This window comes from Drosophila persimilis, unplaced genomic scaffold (genome assembly GCF_003286085.1).
Source record: "Drosophila persimilis strain 14011-0111.01,24,50 unplaced genomic scaffold, DperRS2 tig00000002-arrow-pilon, whole genome shotgun sequence".
Taxonomy (NCBI): Eukaryota; Metazoa; Arthropoda; class Insecta; order Diptera; family Drosophilidae; genus Drosophila; species Drosophila persimilis.
Window position 1 is genome coordinate 959,373 of NW_020825289.1, and position 21,931 is coordinate 981,303.

General features: G+C 47.1%; 1 protein-coding gene across 3 annotated transcripts in view; it reads left to right on the top strand.

The window, feature by feature from the left end:
• Positions 1 to 2,494: 2,494 nt before the first annotated feature.
• Positions 2,495 to 21,931, top strand: part of LOC113565186 (proline-rich receptor-like protein kinase PERK1) — a 31,511-nt gene continuing 12,074 nt past the window's right edge. For 2 of the 3 annotated variants that reach the window (XM_026986526.1, XM_026986527.1), the window contains exon 1: positions 2,495 to 4,563. In XM_026986526.1, the coding sequence (XP_026842327.1) occupies positions 2,834 to 4,021 (1,188 nt within the window). In that variant the 5' untranslated portion in view covers positions 2,495 to 2,833 and the 3' untranslated portion in view covers positions 4,022 to 4,563. Of the gene's footprint in view, positions 4,564 to 6,425; positions 6,533 to 21,931 lie in introns of those variants that run through there. The other variant, XM_026986528.1, reaches the window with a different exon arrangement.

Sequence of the window (21,931 nt, forward strand, 5' to 3'; positions counted from 1 at the left end):
AATTTAATTTATAAAATAAATTATAACACATTTTTTAATAATTGCTAATTCTAAGCATATATTTATTAAATTTATTTATTATTTTTAAAAATTTATTTTATAGCTTATCCCATAAAATATTAAAATTATAAAATTAATGCTCCTACGACGGGTTCTTTCCCGACCCGACGGAAAGAACTGCGACACCGATGGAACCAACCATGGCCAGTTCCCCAGCACGAACACCGACACCAACAGGACAACGCAACAAAACAAAGACTTTGGCAGAGACAGCTACGGCTCCACTGGATCAATCCAGGGCCAGCTCGTCGAACCAGGAGTCACCGACAGGACACAGCAGGAAGCAAAGGACTTGGGCAGAGACAGCTACGGCTCCACTGGCTTGCTACATCTCCACGCTGGACCTCAAAAACGGATACTGGCAGATCCCGGTGGCCGAGGGCAGCAGAGAGGCAACAGCATTTACCGTCCCCGGCAGAGGACTCTTCCAGTGGAAGGTCATGCCTTTCGGCCTGCACTCAGCCCCAGCGACGTTCCAGCGAGCGTTGGACAGCGTCATCGGACCCACCATGGAGACGTACGCGTTCGCATATCTCGACGATATCATCGTCATCGGAGCCACGCTAGAAGAACACATCGACCACCTTCGCGAGGTTTTCAGGAGGCTGCGAGAGGCGAACCTCCGACTGAACAGAAACAAGTGTAGTTTCTTCAGGAAGAGTTTAGTCTACCTCGGCCATGCCATCAGCGAACAAGGCATCCACACGGACCCAGATAAGGTCAGCGAAGTCCAGAAACTAGCACCGCCCACCACACTGAAAGAACTGCGACGCTGCATCGGGATCCTGGTACCGACGTTTCGTCCCGAACTTCGCCACGGTGGTCCAGCCCATGACCAACCTGCTCAAAAAGGATCAAAAGTGGGAGTTGACAGACGAACAACATCAGGCGTTCGAGACTCTCAAGGAAAGACTCACGCAAGCACCAGTCCTGGCATGCACCGACTTCGCCGAGCGGTTCGTACTCCAAACGGACGCCAGTTCGTATGGCCTCGGAGCAGTATTGTTTATACAACAGATCGACGGAGCAGAAAGAGTCATCGCCTACGCAAGCCGTCGACTACTGAAAACAGAGGAAAACTACTCGGCCACCGAGAAAGAGTGCCTTGCCATTGTCTGGGAAATCCGGAAGTTCCGATGCTTTCTGGAAGGATACCACTTCGATGTAATCACGGATCACCTCGCCTTGAAGTGGTTGAACTCCATCGATAATCCAACGGGACGCATCGCCCGCTGGGCCTTGGAGCTCAAGCAATATGGGTTTGACATCCACTACCGCCGAGGAAGCCAGAACGTTGTGGCTGACGCCCTCTCACGACAACCAGTAGAAACCCTGCAGCGAGCGGACGAAGACCGGGACCCTTGCCCCTGCCCCTGGCTGCAGAGGCTCCGCAAGCGGATCCAGGAACAGCCGGAAGGACACCCGGAGTTCATCATCGAGAGCGATCAAATATACAAACGAGCCAGCAGCAGAACCAGCGAAGAAGACCCTATCAAATGGAAACTATGTGTCAACAAGGACCACCGCCGACGCGTGCTAGAAGAGTGCCACGATCATCGGACAGCAGGACACCTCGGAATCAGGAAGACAGCGACACGAATAGCCCAGAGGTACTACTGGCCCGGACTGCACCGAGATATCGCCCGATATATCCAGCAGTGCACCAAGTGCCAGCAGTACAAGGTGAGTCAAACCAAACCAGGAGGGAAGATGCACACCCGCCAAGCCCAAGAACCACTGGACATCGTCTGCGCCGATTTCATTGGCCCATTGCCCCGATCCAAACACGGCAATACTATGTTGCTGGTGTTCTTCGACGCCTTCAGCAAGTGGGTGGAGTTGGTCCCACTACGCAAGGCCACCACCGCACTACTGGAGACCGCTTTCCGAGAACGGATCCTGAGCCGATTCGGAACCCCACGGAAATTCGTATGCGACAACGGGACCCAATTCACAAGTCGCTCTTTCCGAAAGTTCTGCAAACTAGCAGGCATGGAATTGGAGTATACGGCGCCCTATACGCCACAACAAAACCACACGGAACGAGCCAACAGGACTCAGCCTAGCCATCAACATTCATCGTACTCGGCCGGGAACCTCGGTTGCCTGGAGCCTTGTACGAAGAGACGACCCCACGACTAGGCGAAGTGACAGAGACCCCAACCAACAAGGCCAAGCGACTCAAGGAAATCTTCGCCATCGTACAAGAAAATACCCAGCAGGCATCACAGACGCAGAGCAGGACCTACAACCTACGTCGACGCGAATGGAGACCCACGATCGGGACGCTCGTGATGCTACGCCAACCTCACCTGTCCAAAGCGGCGGACAACTTCACTGCCAAACTGGCTCCCAAAAATGAGGGGCCTTACAAAGTAATTAAATTTATTTCTCCCACCATAGCACGACTCCAGAAGCATCCGGGAAGACAACGACGAACGGCCGGACTAGCCGACCTCAAGGCCTACCACGACAACGAGCACACACTCACCAGCGAAGATAACGAAGACAACGATGACGACGACCCCAGCACCAGGAAAACCGCGAGTTCATGAGGGCCACTTATGGTAGTGCGCTGCCGTAATGTCCTCGCCCCGCAAGGGGAAACCGCGTCCACACTCAGTAAGATAGCTTAACTACCCTTAAGGGATTAGAGTAAGAAATAGCCAGAAACTAGAAATGCACCGATCAGGGAAACCCAGGGCCCAGGGCACATCAGTAGCACAGGGCAGGTTCTAACCAAACAAGGTTTCTTCCCCCCACCAGATCCGACATGGACAACCCAAGGACGAGCGACGCACAGCCTCTAGAGGCAGAGGATGGCACGGAGGGGCATCCTAGGGATGCGTCGCCGCCCAGCTCAAGGCAACCACGGTCCACGACCAGCCAACCACAAGCAAGACACCACTCTCCGACCCCGCAAGCAGAACCGGGCAACACCACGCAGCCTGGACCATCAACAGGAGCCATACCACGACCACCCAGGCCACCTGGGCCATCCCGACGTCGGGCCCGCCCCGAAGGCCCACCGTCGCCCCGCCGGGCGACAACCATGACCTGGGCATGGCTCAACGACGTCGTCCATCCGAACACTTCACGAAACAGCCTGTCTAGGATCATCACAGTGGAGGCGATGCGGCCATCGGACTCAGACGAGGAGGTCCGAGCAGGCCGGGCCCAGCAGGAGTTACCAAGACGCCCACGCCGCCGCAAGCATCCAGGCCAAGGAACAGGTACCGCCGTCACCCCACGCGCGACTCGAAGACGCGTCGAGCCAGGACACGTCAACCTGGACCCCAACTCCGAGGGGCAGAGCAGCTCCCCAGTCGCGCACAAACTGCGGCTGCGGTCCTCACCACCACCGCCCTATTACCTGTACCGCATTGGAGAACCGCTGACCCCACGGCCGAACTACGACAGCAGCTCCGACGAAGGGTTCACCAGCCCGACGATGGAGGCCGACAAGCACTGGGAGCCGACCTGCCAGGCAAGCACCGATGAAGAGTTCTTGCACGACCGACGCTTCGGAAAAGCGGGTGGCCGCCCATGGGTCAAGCACTCCGTCCGGGAGCTAAACCGCCAACTGGAGGCCGAGCGGGCCACGACGGGCCCATACTCGGACGTGAGCGAGGACGAAGATGGGCCGGCCAACTGCCAGAAGAACACTCCAGCCAACATCGCGGTTGACGTGGCACCTTGGACCACCTGGAAGGACGCCGACAGGACCCTGCAACTGCTGCTCGCCCATCCACGGCCCATCACCCCACCCAGGCCCGAGAGGGAGATCATCCCCGCGTCGGACAACGACACAACAAGCGACGACGAGGTACAGCTCCTAGGAGAGGACGACACCACTCCGCTACGGATCAGCGACGGCAGTCTGGGCGATGCGCTGCCCCGACGGCTCCGGAACCTCGGCCTTCAGGATGAACACGAGACACTCACGGGTAAGCACGCCTGACCGCCGCATCCCGCAAAGCCTGCTGGAAGGCGCCAGCGCTCAGGCAAACGCGGCGCGTCACGGGCGCAGCCGGATCCGCAGCCTAGAACACCACGACGGCCAACGCTTCCGCGTATGCATCAGCGGAAATTTGGTGCGCATTTCACCGCGCCCCACCCCGAAGTAGGAAGGGAGTGTGAAGGCATAAGCCTCCACAACACTGACCACGACACCATCCCCTGGAGGGACCGCCCCGACGGCTTGTTATCTAATTGGTGGCAGCCGAAGGCGGCGGAGTAGCGAAGCGGCAGAGAAGCTGCGAAAAGAAAAGCCGAGGCCTGGCACGGTCCAGGGCGAGCCAAGCTCGGGAGTGATCTCCGAGGGCTGAGCCAGACCGGTTGTGCGGCGGAAGCCAAAGTGTGAAAACTAGCCGTGACCGCGCCGTGTACGCAATAAGCCGCACGCGGTGAATAAAACCAGCTGTGACCGCGGTGTGCAAAGGAAGCCACCGAAGTGACGAGGACCCGCCGTGGGAGCACAGGACCCAAAGAAGGGACACAAGGGTGAGCCACCTCACGTTTTTATGATACTTTTTTTTGGCGTTTATTTCCCCGCTGCAGGCGCGGGATTTTAAGTATGGAAATGATCCGAAAACAATAAAGACACCAACCTCAACCCACCTGTCTCAGAACATTCGCCCGTAGGAGTCACTCACCCACCTCCCCCTCTCTTCCTTTTTCCCGGGAGGCCCGGCGAAGTGGATGTGAGTCGTGGATTCATGCGGCATTCACCAAGCTGGGTTTTCCCTCTCCTATACCTTTCTCCCCTGGGGACCCGGCGATGCTGGATGTGAGTCGTGGATTCACGCGGCATTCGCAAAACTGGGTTCCCTCTCCTACACCCTCGCCCGGGGGACCCGGCGACGCAGATGTGAGTCGTGGATCATGCGGCATCTGCTAGGCTGGGCTCCCCTCTCCCACACCTTTCCGATCCCTGACCCAAACCCCGTCTCCCGCCACACATGACCCCCAACGCACGTCTCTGCAGCTCCCAAGCACGGCTTCACATACGCCTCGTGGCCGGGCCAGGCCCGACCGTCCCACGATCCACCCCACGGGCGCGCCTTCGCCACGAGCGGCTCTCCCCTTAGGTCCTCACACATCAAATTTTGCTTTGGGGAAGGACCGGGCCCTGGACAGACTGAGAAGCTGTACCTCGGCCTGAGAACTTCCTTACAGCTCAAAGCGGAATTAGTGAAAAAAGAGAGCAGGTTAGAGAGCGGTTATCGCGAGAGCTACTAAACAGAGAGCGCAATTGCTCGGAACGTTTAAAGAGCGAGAGAGAAAGAACAGTTGTTTGAGTTAGGAAGAGAGTGATAGCTACAGCAAAGGCTACGGGATAAAAGAGGGCTAAATTCAGCTTGAGCGTACTTACAGAAAGCAACACACAAATAAACGAATAACAAACGCACAGAATTTATATCAAAAATTAGGTTTTTATGCAAAACAATAGGTATACACTCGCGTTAAAGAACAGATTTTTTACTGTAGGTTAAGCGGGGATTTTATCAAGGTTTATTTTGAAAAACACCGGCTGTATTTGTAAAATAAATGGAAAGGAAGCGGAGCGCAAAACATAAAACACGTCTGGTCAGTACGAGTGCTTATCAAGCTTCCATCTACGCTGTTTCGCAAGACGACAATGGAGTCAAGGGAAATCTTCTATCCTTCAGATGGAATTATATTGTCCAGAAATCAGAAATACTTACACGACAAACATCTTCACGCTGGACCCCAGTCGCTATTAGCCATCATTCGTCAAACGTACTGTCCAATCGGTGGCACACGTAATCCAAAAGTGTGTCAGAAGCTTTAGAGTGAAGCCTCGAACTCTCGAGCAAATAATGGCAGATCTTCCGGTGGACAGAGTCAGCGAATCTCGTGCATTTTTAGTTACCGGCGTGTACTTTTGCGGTCTGTTTCACTTAAGTGTTACATGAGCATTTTTAAATGCTTCTCCACTAAGGCGGTTCACATCGAGCTTGTGAAGGATCTTACAACGTCGAAGCTCCTGTCTGCTCTTCGCAGTTTTATTTGCACCCGTGGAAGACCGATTCGTATTTGGTCAGATAATGCCATAAATTTTGTTGAAGAGCGGAACGAACTGGCGGAACTTAAGTCGCTATTCCTATGCGACAGGCGTCAGGAACCCGTGCATCAAGCTTGTCTCAACGATTGCATCGATTGGCGTTTCATTCCTGCTAGATCGCCACAATTTGGAGGATTGTGGGAGGCGTCAGTCAAGCTTGCTGAATATCATCTTCGACGTACCCTTGGATCCTTGCTTCTTGGATTTGATGAGCTGCGCACTCTCGCGTGCAATATCTGTGCAATCATTAATTCAAGGCCATTGTTTCCTCTTTCAGAGAACCCTGCAGATCTTGATGTACTCCCGCCAAGCCATTTTCTGGTTGGCGGTTCTTGGTTCATTTAAGCGTCGATCGCTTGGAGCGTTGGCAGAAGGTCACACAGCTTCAGCAAATCTTTTGGTCTCGCTGGCGCCAATCTTATTTAACCAGTCTTCAAGAAAGAACGAAGTGGCGCACCCGGAACCCTGAGCTTCACGTCAATAATGTCGTTCTTATTAAGGACGAGAACTTCCCTCCGCTGAACTGGCCTCTAGCGAGAATCCTCGAGCTCATTCCAGGATCTGATGGCGTATCTCGAGTCGCCTTGATCAGGATTTCTACAGGTGTTAGACGAAGATCACTTGCAAAATTATGTCTATTGCATGTACGAGATGAGGTGAACGGAATGGATCCTTGCACGGGGGAGTATATCCGGGCGAAACCCGAGTGTAAATTCTTTACTCATCTTTCTATTTCCTATCTTATTCATTTTCTGTTCATTTGGTTATTTGCACTAAGCTAACGTACCGTAAGCGTATCTTTGCCTTTGCTCGCTCAGCACCATGCTCTCATTTCATTAACTATTCTTTATCTTTGCTCGCTCTTTTATCTTTTCTTTCCTTTGCCGTCGCTATGTCGTAAGCAGCTGCGCCTGCTCTAGTCAGCTACCGCTTGATATAGTTGGAGAACAGACCTTTTTCGTCCCCAATTTATTACTTTGGCTCGAGATCGGCTCGCTTGCCTCATCCAAGTGTATCACTCTTTAATACTATTATTAAAGACTCCGGCATCTTCGGCCACCCTCAACACACAAATTACCAATTACCAACAAATAGAAATAATACCGTTTCCAAATTCATTAAATTGTGAACTTATTTAACAATTATTGTCAGCGAAAAAGCTCGTTGTCTCAACAAAGACTGATATCTCTATTAAAAAATGGTGAAGTTGGCAGGATGATGAAATATAGCTTATAACCTATTCGCATAGGTACTAAATAAACAAACAAAAATTTCATAAAAATTGGTCAAGTCGTTTGGGAGCCGCAGGCAACGCGACACGAGATTTTTATATCTGTACTAGATGGTAAACCATTTGCCGCAATACTGTTTCTGTTGCTCCGAACGATGCCATTTTCTCTATATGAAAACTTTTCGCAGTCACAAACACACAAAAAACACACATATGCAAATAGATTTCCTGAATATGTTTACATTTTGTATGGGATATTTGAACATTGTTCATACAAAATATAATATTATCATGATTACAATGTATGGTTACTGGTTGGAAGGTAAAAAATATCTTACGACTTATTGGCCTACTAAATATATATACAAAACTTCACTAAAATCGGTCAAAGCCGCGGTGTTATTTAAAAAAAAAAATTATTTTTTTTTCGTCTGATGTTTGTATTATTATTATTATATTTTATTCTTTGTATTCTACGTCGATTCCCCAGCTGCTGCCACCTACGGCGCACAAAGCACTCGAACGTCACAGACTGGAAGCGACAGAGGCGGCACTTCGAGCGAGATCGAAGGGATGCTACTCCTCCAGTGACTCAGGACCCATAGGTTGACAGAATGTACAGGAGAGTGGCAAACCGTGTAAGAAGGAAGCTATCAATAGAGAGAACAGACAGCAGACCCAAGTTCACTATTTATTCATTTAATTGGTGCAACGACGCCAGGTCAATAAGATTTAGTCTTGATCGGTAGGGTGGCAAGATTCTACCTGAGCCCCAGTTTAAGTTACGCAGGGCAAAACTTAAAAATTGCTTTTGCACCGATCCAATAACAACCTGCTGCTCAATACTCCAATACAGGACGTACTAACAAGATATACAGGTTTTTCGTCACGTACGGGTCGTCAAACTCCTTGGACCAACGCTTGATGAACGCTGAAACACCCTAAGCTTTATTTACTGTTGCAGCTATATGGCTGTTATAACACATCTTATGATCAAATAGGACTCCGAGGTCATTTGAACTCGAAATTCCCTCTAGGACATGATTTCCTGGAACGTATGAGACAAAATGTGGAGGGCGTCGGTAAAATGTCATAAGTTTGCATTTGGAAAGGTTAGAAGATTAGAAGATTTAGAAGATTACTTAAACATCACAATAGTAGTTCACTTAGATCCATTTGAAGGCGTGTGTGCAAATACCAATCAGCATACATTAGTGTAGTAGAGTATGTTATAACTTGAGGAAGGTCACTCACAAATAAAATAAACAGAAGCGGGCCCAGATGACTTCCCTGTGGCACTCCTGAAGTAACATTACAAAATAGTTGACAACACATTAGAAAAGAAAACACATTGAGTACGGTTAGATAGACAGGACAAAATCCAATCTAGAAGATTCGTTGGGAACCCTAATAAAAAGAGCTTGTGAATAAGCAGAGCATGGTTCACAGAATCGAATGCCTTGCTAAAATCCGTAAAAACTACATCCATCTGCAAACCAATTTGAAAACCACGGTGGATTAAGTTAAAAAAATCAATAAGGCTAGTCTGCAATAAAGATTTTGCAGTTGCCGGATGACCAGGAACTCAAGAAGCTTTGAGATAGGGGAAAGCTTTGCGGTATCTCGATAGTTTTCAATATTTGATCTTGAACCTTTTTTGTGAAGCGGAATGATGTAGGACTCAAAGAGAGACAAAACTGTTCCAAAAAGGGGTTGAAGAGAAAGATCAAGGGTTTGCAAAGAGACTGGGACACGGGACTGGGACTGGAAACTATGCTTGTAGAAGCTGACAGAATGCTTCCGCGCATCATTTTCCTGTTAGGAAGGTGGATGGCACTGGATCTATGGAAGCTAAAACCCAAGAAGACCCCTGCCACACAGGGCGGTTTTGTATCTGCTTCTAATCCTCAACGCAGCACTAAGGCTACCGTACTCCCAAAGCATGGAAATTATACCAAAGCCAGAAGAGACACCAGAGGACCTCAACAACCATTGGCCAATCAGCCTCCTCCCGACTTTCGGCAAAATGCTAGACGACTGCATACTACATAGCCATTCCGAACCACCAATTTGGGTTTCGTCTCAGGCACGATACACTAGAAGCAGTACACGGTGGCAGCATACCTCGACATAACACAGTCTTTGATTGGGTGGGGCACGAAGGACTGCTCGCCAAACTCAAGGTGCTGCTCAACCCCAAATTGTTTCAGATCATCATATATTCCCTATTCACTCATAACATATTAAAACCCACCACGGCTCAAGCGGCTTGAAATGGAATATCGAATAAGGAGGGAGGGACACCATACCTTGAGTCTTCCTGCATGGGGAGCCCGTTGAGAAGCGCAGGTACCACGCCTACCTCGGAGTTACGCTGGATGCCCAGCTAACATTTGCCAATTACACCCGAGGCCTGGGGTGCAGGCTAGAAAGCTAGGCTCGTAAAATGTACTATTTGCTTAAGCACAACAGCAAACTTGAGCTAAAAACAAAGTTCTGGCCTGCAACGCTTCATTAGCCCCATTCTGAAAATACGGCGTCCAGATTTACGGTATCGCCGCAAAAACCATCCTTGCGCGAATCTGCACTTTCCATAGAACCGGTCAGTGAATCGCCGTCCATAATGCCATACCATAATGCTACTGGACCTAGACCGCTGAGAACTTTTAATGTTATTCATTCCGTTTTGCCAACCCATTCAAAATGTGGCTACGACCCGCCTCTCTACCACCGTGGCCTATCGTTCACAGCTAGTTCACGGGGAAGTCAGGGGGTGTTTCCGACCCGATAAACCAGGGGACGGATTGAACAAAAACAAAAAAAAAAACATACAAACAAAAAAACTAACTTTTACCAGACCTGTCTTCTCTTTAGCGGCGATATTTGATATTATTACCCCTAGCGAGGTCCCTCCTTTCCATGGGCGCCACCTTTTGAATTCGCGCACTCCCTTTTCATTTTCGGGGTCCCGCTCTTCTTCTCGCCCTCGTCCCACCCAACTACTTTTTTCTATTCACTCATATGTACACTTTAACTTTCATATTATATTTTCTTATTTACCTGTTTTTAACAATATTAATTAATAAACTAGATTCTGCCGACGAAAACAAATACTAATACAAAAAATACTACAAAAAAATTAACCCTATCTCGGCGGAGTTAGAAGCCCCATTGAAAGTTGTTGCTTCCTTATGCTCGCGGATGTTTATGTTTGATCGAGGTTTTTGTTCTGTGTTTTATTTAATTGTGTTTCGGACGGGTGTATGTGTGTGAAATGGGGGATTGCGATGTGTTGACGGTGGATGATATGAATCGTGTGTGTGTGTATTTTTCTTTTGGAGTCCGGATTCCGGTGGGGTAGCGGCAAAGGTTTGTTCTCCGTCGGTGCTCCGCTGCCTTCTCGTGTGCTGGTGTTCCTCTGGCGGTTCCCACACCAGTTTTCCGGCCTGGCAAGTACCGGTCTGCTGCTGCCGAAGTTCGCCGCTGAATTTGATTCCTCCTGTTACAGATGTCGTGGAGGGATTCTCGACTCCACGATCACCAATTTTTCTTCCCTTTTTTTGTCACGTGTGAAAAGTCTAAAAGGAGTGGCTTGACTGAGCTACTTACGATTGTTAGATTATAGTACGATTTTCCAATATAAACGAGGGGGAAATTTGCGAGTTGCTGCTGCGACCGCAACTCTACATTTATACCCGATACAAAGTCGTGAACATGTCGTCGGGCGCTGCTTAGCCACTTCCAATTGATTTGTTCTTTTTGGCTATAAAAATGATCCGATCAGATCCAGATTCAGCAATCTGATAGATAAGGTCCATTTCTATGATTGTGCTTTTTTAGTTTCCTCGAATCTTAATATTGTGGATGCCACAGATTTTCGTCCTTTGTGGGGGCGGAAGGGGCTGGGTCGAAATTTTGAGATATCCGTTTTATAGTGAGATCGAATAGGAGTGTGGATACCACTTTTGGTTACTCTAGCCGTAATAGTCTTTGAGATTTGTGGATGCCCCAGATTTTCGTCCTTTGCATGGGCGGAAGGGGGTGTGGCGAAACTTTGAGACCAAACGGTCAAGGTCCAATATCACAGGAGTATGGATAAAAAATTTGGTTGCTCTAGCTCTTATAGGTTCTGAGATCCCTTAACTCACAGTTTGCAATAGGCAAAGCGGACCATGAAACCTGTGTGTTAGAGAGAAACAGAGCGAGAGAGAATGAAATTGTTGTTTTTTTATTTTGGCTTTAATAATTATACGATCTGGTTCATTGGTTTTGCACTCTTGAAGATATAGTCATCCTCTACGATTCTGCGTTTTCGCGTATCTTTGAAACTGTGGATGCCACCGATTTTTGCTCGCATCTTTAAAATTGTGGATGCCACAGATTATCGCCTTTTGTGGGGGCGGTAGTGGGTGGGGCAAAGTTTTGAAAAATTGTAGCAGTGTCATATCACAGAAGTCTGGATACAAAATTTTGTTGCTCTAGCTTTTATAGTCTTTGAGCACTAGTCGTTCATACGGACGGACGGACAAACAGACATGGCTCAATCGACTCGGCTATTGATGCTGAGCAAGAATATATATACTTTATGGGGTCGGAATACTCATTTTGAGTATCGGGTATAATAATTTAAAATGTTCAAGGTGTGTACGTGTTTGTGTACAAAAGTACATAAACAGGTGCCGGCGGATTCAGTTGTGCTTGCATTTTTTGCGAATAATTCGTTAAGTTTCAACGGAATACAGAATAACTACAGGATCTCTTGGACATGGTGAGTACATATGTAGGAACGGTAGAACACACTGGCACCATCCACCATCTCCCAGCAGACAGAAAGCAGCTGATGAGCATAAAATTACAAAGTTTTCACAACTTTAAAATAGTATATTAGCTATTTATATTGCTATAATAAAACAATCAATACATGTATGTCGGGTCAAGCAGGTTAAATATTTTTAATTATTGCCAGTGGTGCGGCCCAAAGGAAATGCATTTTGGTGTTGTCGTTTCTAATGCCCCCACTGCAAAGATCATTTGCTACCGCATATGCGCATGCAGCGGAATTCTTTCGTCTCCTTATGTCGCAATCTCTCGTACTCGGCTTAACAGCGTCCCCGAGCAGCTCTAGCGCTCTCGGGCTATCATACGCTCTCGCTCACGTCTAATCTTGCTGATCTAATCTGCTGATCTTGCTAATCTAATCTAATAGGGCCCGGCAATTTGGCCCGTCAGCCCTTGCAGGGGCAGTCTTGAGCTAATCGTCGCAGCTATTAGATTAACATCCTCGCATCAATCGTTCGCCCAATCATCCCCATATGTACATACGCGATAAGTTGGTTTACATATGCAAATAAATTGTGAATTATAAACAGCCTCTCGACTTTCATTAACTTCAAATTGCAACAGTTATTAAAAACGCTTAATAGCTTAACAGAGGTTCTCTCTGCGCTCTCTCATAATGACGCGTAATGACCCGAACGCCATAGCCGAAGTCTCTGAACTGGCACATCTACGTATATACTTTATGGTTAGTGCATACACCAAATTCTGTTTTTACACGGTAGATTGGGTCCTGAAAAACCTGTGTAAAAAACCGTGTAAAAAAGGCATTGATGCAATAATAGGGAAAAAATTAGGGAACATTGGAACAATGAGAAAAAATGAATGGCAAAAAAAAGTTCGCGCCTAGATATTTTTCAAGTCGTAATTCGAATTTTAAATCATTGAAGACAACAAAAAAAAAAAAAAAAACAACAGACACAATGTAAAATGAAGAGACCAGCAATTGGTGTAATAAGTAAACATTTGTACATGGGTATGTATTTGTAATATTGTTTTATGATTAGTATTTTGCAGCCATTAAATAAACAAAGAATACACGCATGTCCACATTAACATCATAGATGGAAAATATCGCTATATTTATTTGGCATGATGGTAATACGGAATTCGGGGGTCCCGAAATAATTCTGTTAATATTGACCGGGACAGATCCAACTGCGGCTCTAGTATTATTTCTGCAACCAAAACGCAGAAAAGCGCATTAAACTGGAAAATCTTCTGGAGATTGCTGGAAGTCCAAAAAGAGAAGCAGAAGTTACAGGATGAGCACCAGGAAACAAAGCGGGAGCTACTACAGTAAATTGCGAGCAGCCAAGGCCAAACCGACTTCCAGGCCGAGCTGCTGCAGTTTTTAAAGGAGTTAAGCTATTAAGCGTCTTTAATAACTGTTGCAATTTGAAGTTAATGAAAGTCGAGAGGCTGTTTATAATTCACAATTTATTTGCATATGTAGACCAACTTATCGCGTATGTACATATGGGGATGATTGGGCGAACGATTGATGCGAGGATGTTAATCTAATAGCTGCGAGCGATAGCGTATGATAGCCCGAGAGCGCTAGAGCTGCTCGGGGACGCTGTTAAGCCGAGTACGAGAGATTGCGACATAAGGAGACGAAAGAATTCCGCTGCATGCGCATATGCGGTAGGAAATGATCTTTGCAGTGAGGGCATTGGAAACGACAACACCAAAATGCATTTCCTTTGGGCCGCACCACTGGCAATAATTAAAAATATTTAAGCTGCTTGACCCGACATACTCCCCCCGTTGGAAGCCTGACTTTCAACAGCATCTTTAAGGGGCAGCAGGCACAGCTTGTTGACGGCGCGCTTGGTGATTCCAGATGACGTCTTCAGCACAGCAATTCGGGAAACGCCATCTCGTCCAGGCAAAAACTCGACCACTCTCGCCAGTGGCCACTTCATGGGAGGAAGATTCTCATCCTTGACAAGAACCAAATCTGCGACTGCTGAACTAGGCTTCGCAGTGCGCCACTTTAAGCGCTGCTGCAGTGACGTTATGTACTCCTCCTTCCACCGGGACCAAAAGAGCTGCTGCAGGTACGAAACGCGCTGCCAGCCGTCCAGGCCATCGAAGTTTAGCTGCGTGACGTCAGGCTCAGCGAACGAAGCAGAAGGGCCACCATTCAAGAAATGAGCTGGAGTTAGAACATCAAGATCGGTAGGGCTCTCTGAAATTGAAACTAAAGGTCTTGAATTAATCACTGCCGTGATGTGGCACAACAGCGTCGGCAGCTCGTCAAATCCAAGAAGCGAGTTGCCTATCGCACGGTAGAAGTGGTACTTGGCCGTCTTCACTGCAGCCTCCCATATACCACCAAAATGAGGGGAGCGCGGAGGAATGAAATGCCCGTCTATAGCCTCGACCAAGCAAAAATCCAGCAGCGCCTTCTGATGGTCATCGCTGAGGACCAGGCGCTTTAATTCCATCAGCTCATTCTTAGCGCCGACAAAATTGGTTGCGTTGTCTGACCAAATTTGCCGCGGCTTTCGTCTGGTACATATGAAGCGCTTTAGTCCATGTAGAAAAGCAACTGTGGATAAGTCCTTTAAAAGCTCCAGATGAACAGCCTTGGTAGCGAAACAAATGAAGACGCAGACGTAGCACTTGATTGGAGCCTTGTTGCGTGCCTCCGGTTTGTAGAAAAACGGCCCACAGAAGTTCACGCCTGTGATCTCAAAGGCATGAGAACCATCCAGCCGCTCCTTTGGAAGATCCTCCATAATATGCTCCAATACCCTGGGCTTCAGTCAAAAGCATCTTACGCACTTGTTTACTGCCTTGTTTACCGTCTTCCTCCCCCCAATGAAAATGGGAGATTATTGCAAGAGTCAGTGGATGACTGCTGGGCAAGATGATTGGATGACGGCCATCAAAATCCAACGAAGAGTTTTCCAGTCGACCATCTACCCTGAGAAGTCCAAACTGATCCATGAATGGCGATAACGATGCGATTGAGCTCGATGAGGAGACTGCTCCCCTTGCCCGCAGTGACTTCATGTCCTCCCATAGCTGAGTACGCTGGACTAGTCGTAGCAATACCTGGGTTCCATGTTCCATGTCTGAGACAGTGAGTCCGGGGCGCCGAATTCGGTTGCAAAACTTGTGAATGTATCCGAAAACGCGTTGCAAAGAAGCAAATGAATTCGCATACTTGAAATCAGCAATAATGTCCATGTGGGGCGATTTGACCAGAAGAGCCTTCCGACGAAGTTCAAGGGCTGGCTTATCAGGTAGCACAGTGGGTGGCCAGTCATCTGAGGAGCCGCAAAGAAATGGAGGACCATGAGACCAAAGAGGTGACTCATTCAGCTCAGTCGGATGAGCCCCTCGAGACAGAATGTTGGCTGGGTTTAAAGCTGTGGGAACATAGCGCCATTCCATTTTTTCGGTCATTTCCTGAATCGTTGACACTCTATTTGCAACAAAAATATTAAATCTTGACGGCTCGTCCCGAATCCAAGAGAGCTCAACGGCAGAATCACACCAACAGTAACACCTTCCCTTGAATACATTCATTCCAGCTATCTCAGATATGATCCTAGCCAGCAACTCCGCTCCACAAAGCTCCAACTTTGGTACTGTAAGTGTCTTCAAAGGAGCCACAAGAGACTTGGGACAAAGTAAGTGACTGCTGGAATGCTGACCCTTGGACACGACATAAATGCATGCACAATAAGCCTCGATGCTGGCATCGCAAAATCCGTGAATTTCCAGCGTAGAGTCTGGAAGGAGTACAAGCCGAGGAAATTCAAGTCGACGAATCTGACCAAAACTGGTGCATATTTCCTGCCACTCGGTGTTCAGTGCGACTGGAAGGCTTTCATCCCAGGACTGGAGAAAGATTTTGGATTTAATAATTACGGGACCAGCTAGTCCGAGAGGATCGTAGAATCGCGCTATGGATGACAAAACAGAGCGCCTGCAGGAATTCAAAGAAGATTGAAGGGCCGAGTACGAAAATAATAGTAGATCAGAAACCGGATCCCACGTAAGTCCTAAAGTTTTAGTCACATGGCTGCCATCGTCGAACTTCAAAAATTTTTCCTTGTCCTCTTCCGGAACTCCATCCAGCACAGCAGGGACGTTCGAACACCATTTCCTCAATCTGAACTGACCTCTAGACAAAATTCCAGTAGTTTGCTCACGAATTCGGATAGCCTCCTCCTGAGAGCTAGCTCCAGATATCAACTCATCCACGTAGAAGTCACGGCGAAGGATTTCAGCTCCAACTGGAAACGCCATCTGCTCGTCCATTGCCAACTGATGCATCGCTCGCACAGATAAATAGGAGGCAGGCTTCGTCCCATAAGTAACGGTGTCCAATTGAAACACACGCAAGTCTTCTTCCCTGGAGTTTTCTTTCCCTGGTCGAGACTCTTACACAACGATACATCTTACAGATATCTCCCGTAACCGCAACGGCGTATGACCGAAATCGAGCAAGAATATGAAACAGTTTGGGTTGGATTACGGGACCAGGCATTAAAACGTCGTTCAGGGAATATCCAGATGAGGTTGAAGCGGATAGAACTATCTCATGACGCAATGGTGAGGCAAAAAATATCGGCTGTTGCTGATTGCCTGGGTAGGAACCTGAGACATATGGCCTAAATCAAGGTACTCCTTTATAAATGCTGCATACTGAGATTTAACATCAAAGCGACGATCTAACCTTCTCTCAAGGCTCAGGAATCTACGAAGCGCTTGATTGTAAGATTCTCCAAGGAGATCCAAATTATATTTTGCTGGCAGCCGAACACAATAATCGCCTTTATGTAGTCGACGGAAATGCTGCACAAAGTGTGCTTCACAATCTAGCTCTTCTTTGGTAGACTTTATTATTGGTTCGATGCAATTTTCTATCTCCCAAAACCTCCGAAGAAGCACCTCAAGCCGATCCGCTGGACTATTATTCTCAGCAGCTACGGTCCGAGCGCGAGGAACCTTTTAAACGAGAACAACTTCCAGACACAACCCATCCCAAGCGCGTTTTCTGAATTGAAGGCCAACAATTGAATTGACCTGACCAACACACAGGAGCTCGAAACAGACAGACTTGCGCCAATTAGCAGATCGACGCGCTGCGGCTTATAAAACTCCGGATCAGCTAGTGGTATGTTAGATGGAATGTTCCAGTTTTGAGTGTCAATTCCAAAGCTTGGCTGTCGATCGGTTATGCTAGAGGCTACAATGGCAGTGATGAGAGTTGAGTAATCCGATGAGCGAGAGTGCAGGCTAACGTTGACCGAAAATCCATCCGTGACGAAGCTAGAGTCGCCTATTCCCGAGACTGCAGTCGATGATTTCATTTTTCGAAGCTGAAGCTGATTCGCGAAACGAGAAGTTATTAGATGCAACTGGGAGCCGGAATCCAGCAACGCTCGGCAGGGAACTAAAACTCCGGAACGATTTTTGATTAAGACCGTGGCCGTGGCAAGTAGAAAAACACCATTCCTGAGATCTTGGGCAATAAGGGCAGACGAGGTAGCCGCTGAAGTAGAGGGCTCAGTGGTATGCTCAGACGGCGTAGACTCAGACAGCGCAGACTGAGATGGAGTATACGGCGCTGATTTCCCTTGGATTGCGGTATCTTCAGGGCTACCAAAAAGAAGGAGGGTATGGGGTCTACCCCCGCAGGTACGACAGTTGCTCGAGGTGCCCTGAAGTAATCGATGCCCTGTTCTGAGACAATTTATACATAACGAAAGCCGCTTCTTTAGGCCGATTTGTGGGGGACAGCGCTTTAAACTTCTGACAGTGCTGGACCTCGTGAGCACCATCGTTGCACAGCGCACAGCGTGCTACGGTTTGGTTCGTTGTAACCAATGTGGACCTAGAATTATTATGCTTTCTACTTCTGCCCACCTGATTGCTCAACGCATAGCTTGCCATAGAAAAGTCCATCGTCTCCAATGATCTGCATCGCTGCTCCAAGAACGAGGCCATAGATTCCCACGACGGAACTAAGTTTGCGAATACGGGGTCGTTGAATCGTTCCTCCCACTTCTCTTAGCTCGCTGGATCCAGTTTTAGGAGAAGTTCCTGCACGACGATGCATCCTGCGATCTGCTCAGTGGTGCCCAAACCCTGGAGCGCGCGCATATGTGAATTGAACTTGTCTGAAAGCTCCCGAAGCATGACCACTGACCCAGGTTCCACAGCCTGGAGCGCCAAGATCTCATTGATGTGTGCCTGAAAGACCAATCGCCGATTATTGAATCTGTTTTGCAACAAATCTAATGCCACAGCATAATTGCCATCTGAGATTTCCAGCGACCGAACAGTCTGGCAAACATTGAATAAAAGTCCGTCCAGTTCGCATACCCGCCGCTAAACGTCGGCAATTGTATAGGAGGCAGGGATGGTAATTGTCTACGGTGAGGTAGAAATTGCGAGCCAGCAAACTCAACCGTAGTGTTTCCTCCAGCCAAGGTAGAATGAAACGGCATGCGGCCGCTACTCTTAGCCATTTCCCTCATAATCGCCGCCTTTGGTTCGATCCAATTCCTCAAGCTCGCCGTGAAACATCTCAACTTCTCGATTTGCTCTTGCTTTACCACGAGCATGTAGTAGTCACAGTCCAACGACTCATTCTGCCAGGCGGTAACTAACCTTTTCATTTTCTCGCATAATTCCGTTGACTTAAGCTTCAAAAAAGACACCCTGTTTTGCTCACTGGTCATTGGAATTTCGTTAGCAGCATTAATTTCCATGGTAGCGGCAGCGTTAGCAGAAAGACCAACGTCTCTAGCGGGAAGATGATCGCAAAGAGTAACACGAGCAATAGACGACAAGAGCCGAGCCCAGCAAGCGAACAGCTATTTACGAACTGTATATACAAAGGCGACCGGTGTAAGAAACGTTTCTTGCGGGAAGATGACCGAAAAGAGAAGCGCAAGCCAACAGCTACGTGTACTACCGAATATGCAGGGGAGGCCGGTGCACATATATATGTATGGATAACTTATGTGGTCGATGACACTGGTTGACATGGCAATTAGTTTAGATCTTTGAATGCTATATTAGTTTGTGATTGCACTGATGGATTATTTATTGCACAATCACGTCGGGGTCACCAAATGTTAAGCTATTAAGCGTTTTTAATAACTGTTGCTATTTGAAGTTAATGAAAGTCGAGAGGCTGTTTATAATTCACAATTTATTTGCATATGTAAACCAACTTATCGCGTATGTACATATGGGGATGATTGGGCGAACGATTGATGCGAGGATGTTAATCTAATAGCTGCGACGATTAGCTCAAGACTGCCCCTGCAAGGGCTGACGGGCCAAATTGCCGGGCCCTATTAGATTAGATCAGCAAGATTAGACGTGAGCGAGAGCGTATGATATCCCGAGAGCGCTAGAGCTGCTCGGGGACGCTGTTAAGCCGAGTACGAGAGATTGCGACATAAGGAGACGAAAGAATTCCGCTGCATGCGCATATGCGGTAGCAAATGATCTTTGCAGTGGGGGCATTAGAAACGACAACACCAAAATGCATTTCCTTTGGGCCGCACCACTGGCAATAATTAAAAATATTTAACCTGCTTGACCCGACCTCTTTGCATGTGTTTACACACGCAATATGTTCTCAGCAGTACTGGGAACTAGTTCCAGACCAGGGGTACTTTCTTTACTAACCCTTAACAATGCGTTTCATCATTTCCAGTTTTACCCGCATTGTCCTACGACATGGGGACCTAGTGAACTAGTGATATGGGTTCTCGTCTAGTAGCTAGTGAAATGAGTACCCATGTAGTACCTAGTGAAATGGGTACCCATGATGTAGATAGTGAAATGGGTAAACATGAAGTAAGTTATCAATCTTCATTTCATTTCATATTTAAATTTTTATTTTATTTTATAAATTTACTAATTAAGGTCTGCTGTTCGTGGTGGTACTGTTTTGAAAAAACGTTTCTTTTGCAACTGTAGGGCCTTCCTAAGCTGGACTTCAGCTGATCCAGTCCCCGTATCTACAGTTATGGCATCTATATATATAAAATACAGATATAATAGGCATACAATAAAACCAAAAAGCAAATAAGCCTACCAATCAAAACTCCAAAGAAGTTCTTTAAATTTTTCAGTGTCACTTTCCATTTTTTCATTTTCGTCGATTGTCTCTCCTATTTCGCGGCCTTCAACTTTTTCTATTTCACTGCACGACACTGTTTCTCCGCTAACACAATTATGTTTGGCTGCTTTGACTTATTATTTAAAATTCAATAATTATAATCACTTGGACAGCCGCACTGATTTGCACAAACGCACAAACGAAAACAGAAAAGGGAAAGGAGAAGAGCAGATCAGCATAACTTTTAGCTACCTGCTCTCTTCATTTTCCTCTCATGCTTTTTCGTTTCTTCGTCTACTGGTGAGACGTTGCATCCCAACCGAACTAGTTCGATGGCTGGTGCGCGGTGGGTTGTAGAGTATACAGAGCAACCTTTTTGTTTCTTCTTTGAGTGGTTCGGCGTTCGTTTGCCATAGGGTTAGTCCGGTAAGTACCCATGTAGGAACCAGCCAAATCAGTAGTTCGGGCATGGTCAATCGCCACAGACAATACTAGAGGGTAATTTCTGTTTTCTGTTGTGCCTCCAGAATATTTTAATGTATGGGTACACACGCATTCTTACTTACTTTGCGTGTGTGTGTTCTAGTATTGCTGGCCGCTAGAACTGAAATTTAAGTTTGGTTCTTGTTTTGGGTCTTTTGATGAACTGACCCACCGCCACAAAATATATGATGAATGGGCAGGGGGTGGTGGTATGGTACACTAGGGCGCGGAAAATAAAATAAAAGCTGTTATTTGTTTGATTTGCATTACAAAATATAAAATATTACAATAATATAATTATTTTTAAACAGGTTGATCATAAGTTATTAAAATTATGTATGGTTTATACATTTATAGAATACACATTTTTTATTTATTTATTATAATTAATCTGACTTTTGAGTCGACTTGATATGACTTAATGCACTTTAAGAAGCCTACAGAATTAATCATTGTGCGAAGAGCAGCGGATGATGGATACTATCCATTTCGGGGACTGTCCGTAAGGTTTTGCCGTTCCGAAAATTTCCCAGCTAGCTCCCCATCCATTTTGGATGTTCCTAAACCGCACGTTTCTATGCGATAGTTAGCCGATGGTTTTCAAATGCAACTCTGAATAATTGTCATTTACAACGAAAAATGGTATTCACTGCGAAAACGTTAAAAATGATTGTGACCAAATTAGCAAAAAACAACAACAATCATTTCCAATGGCTCGGATGCATTCAAGGCTGGCGATGAGATTGAATGCGGCAGGGCTGAGTCTTCCAGGCTGAAGTTGCAAGTGTGTGGCGAATAAATGGCAGACGACTGACAACATAACACAAATATTTGTTTGCTCTGTAAATGCTTTATTTTATGCATAATTTATTCTTTAATAATGAGATGTTTTCGGATATTATCCAGTTGGATCTGGACGGATCATGAAGCTCCAGCACCTTTTCTGGCAACAAGGGCCCCCGCCAAAGCGAGCCAAAAAAGACGACACTTCTTGCATGGCAGAGATCGCCAGAGAGCGACTCGAAGAGCATAAGGAATTTCACAGGAAGAAGGAAGAAAATTAAATGAGGAAGGAAAAGATGGTCGAGGACCTCATCAACACGCAAAAAAAAATCCAGAATGATTT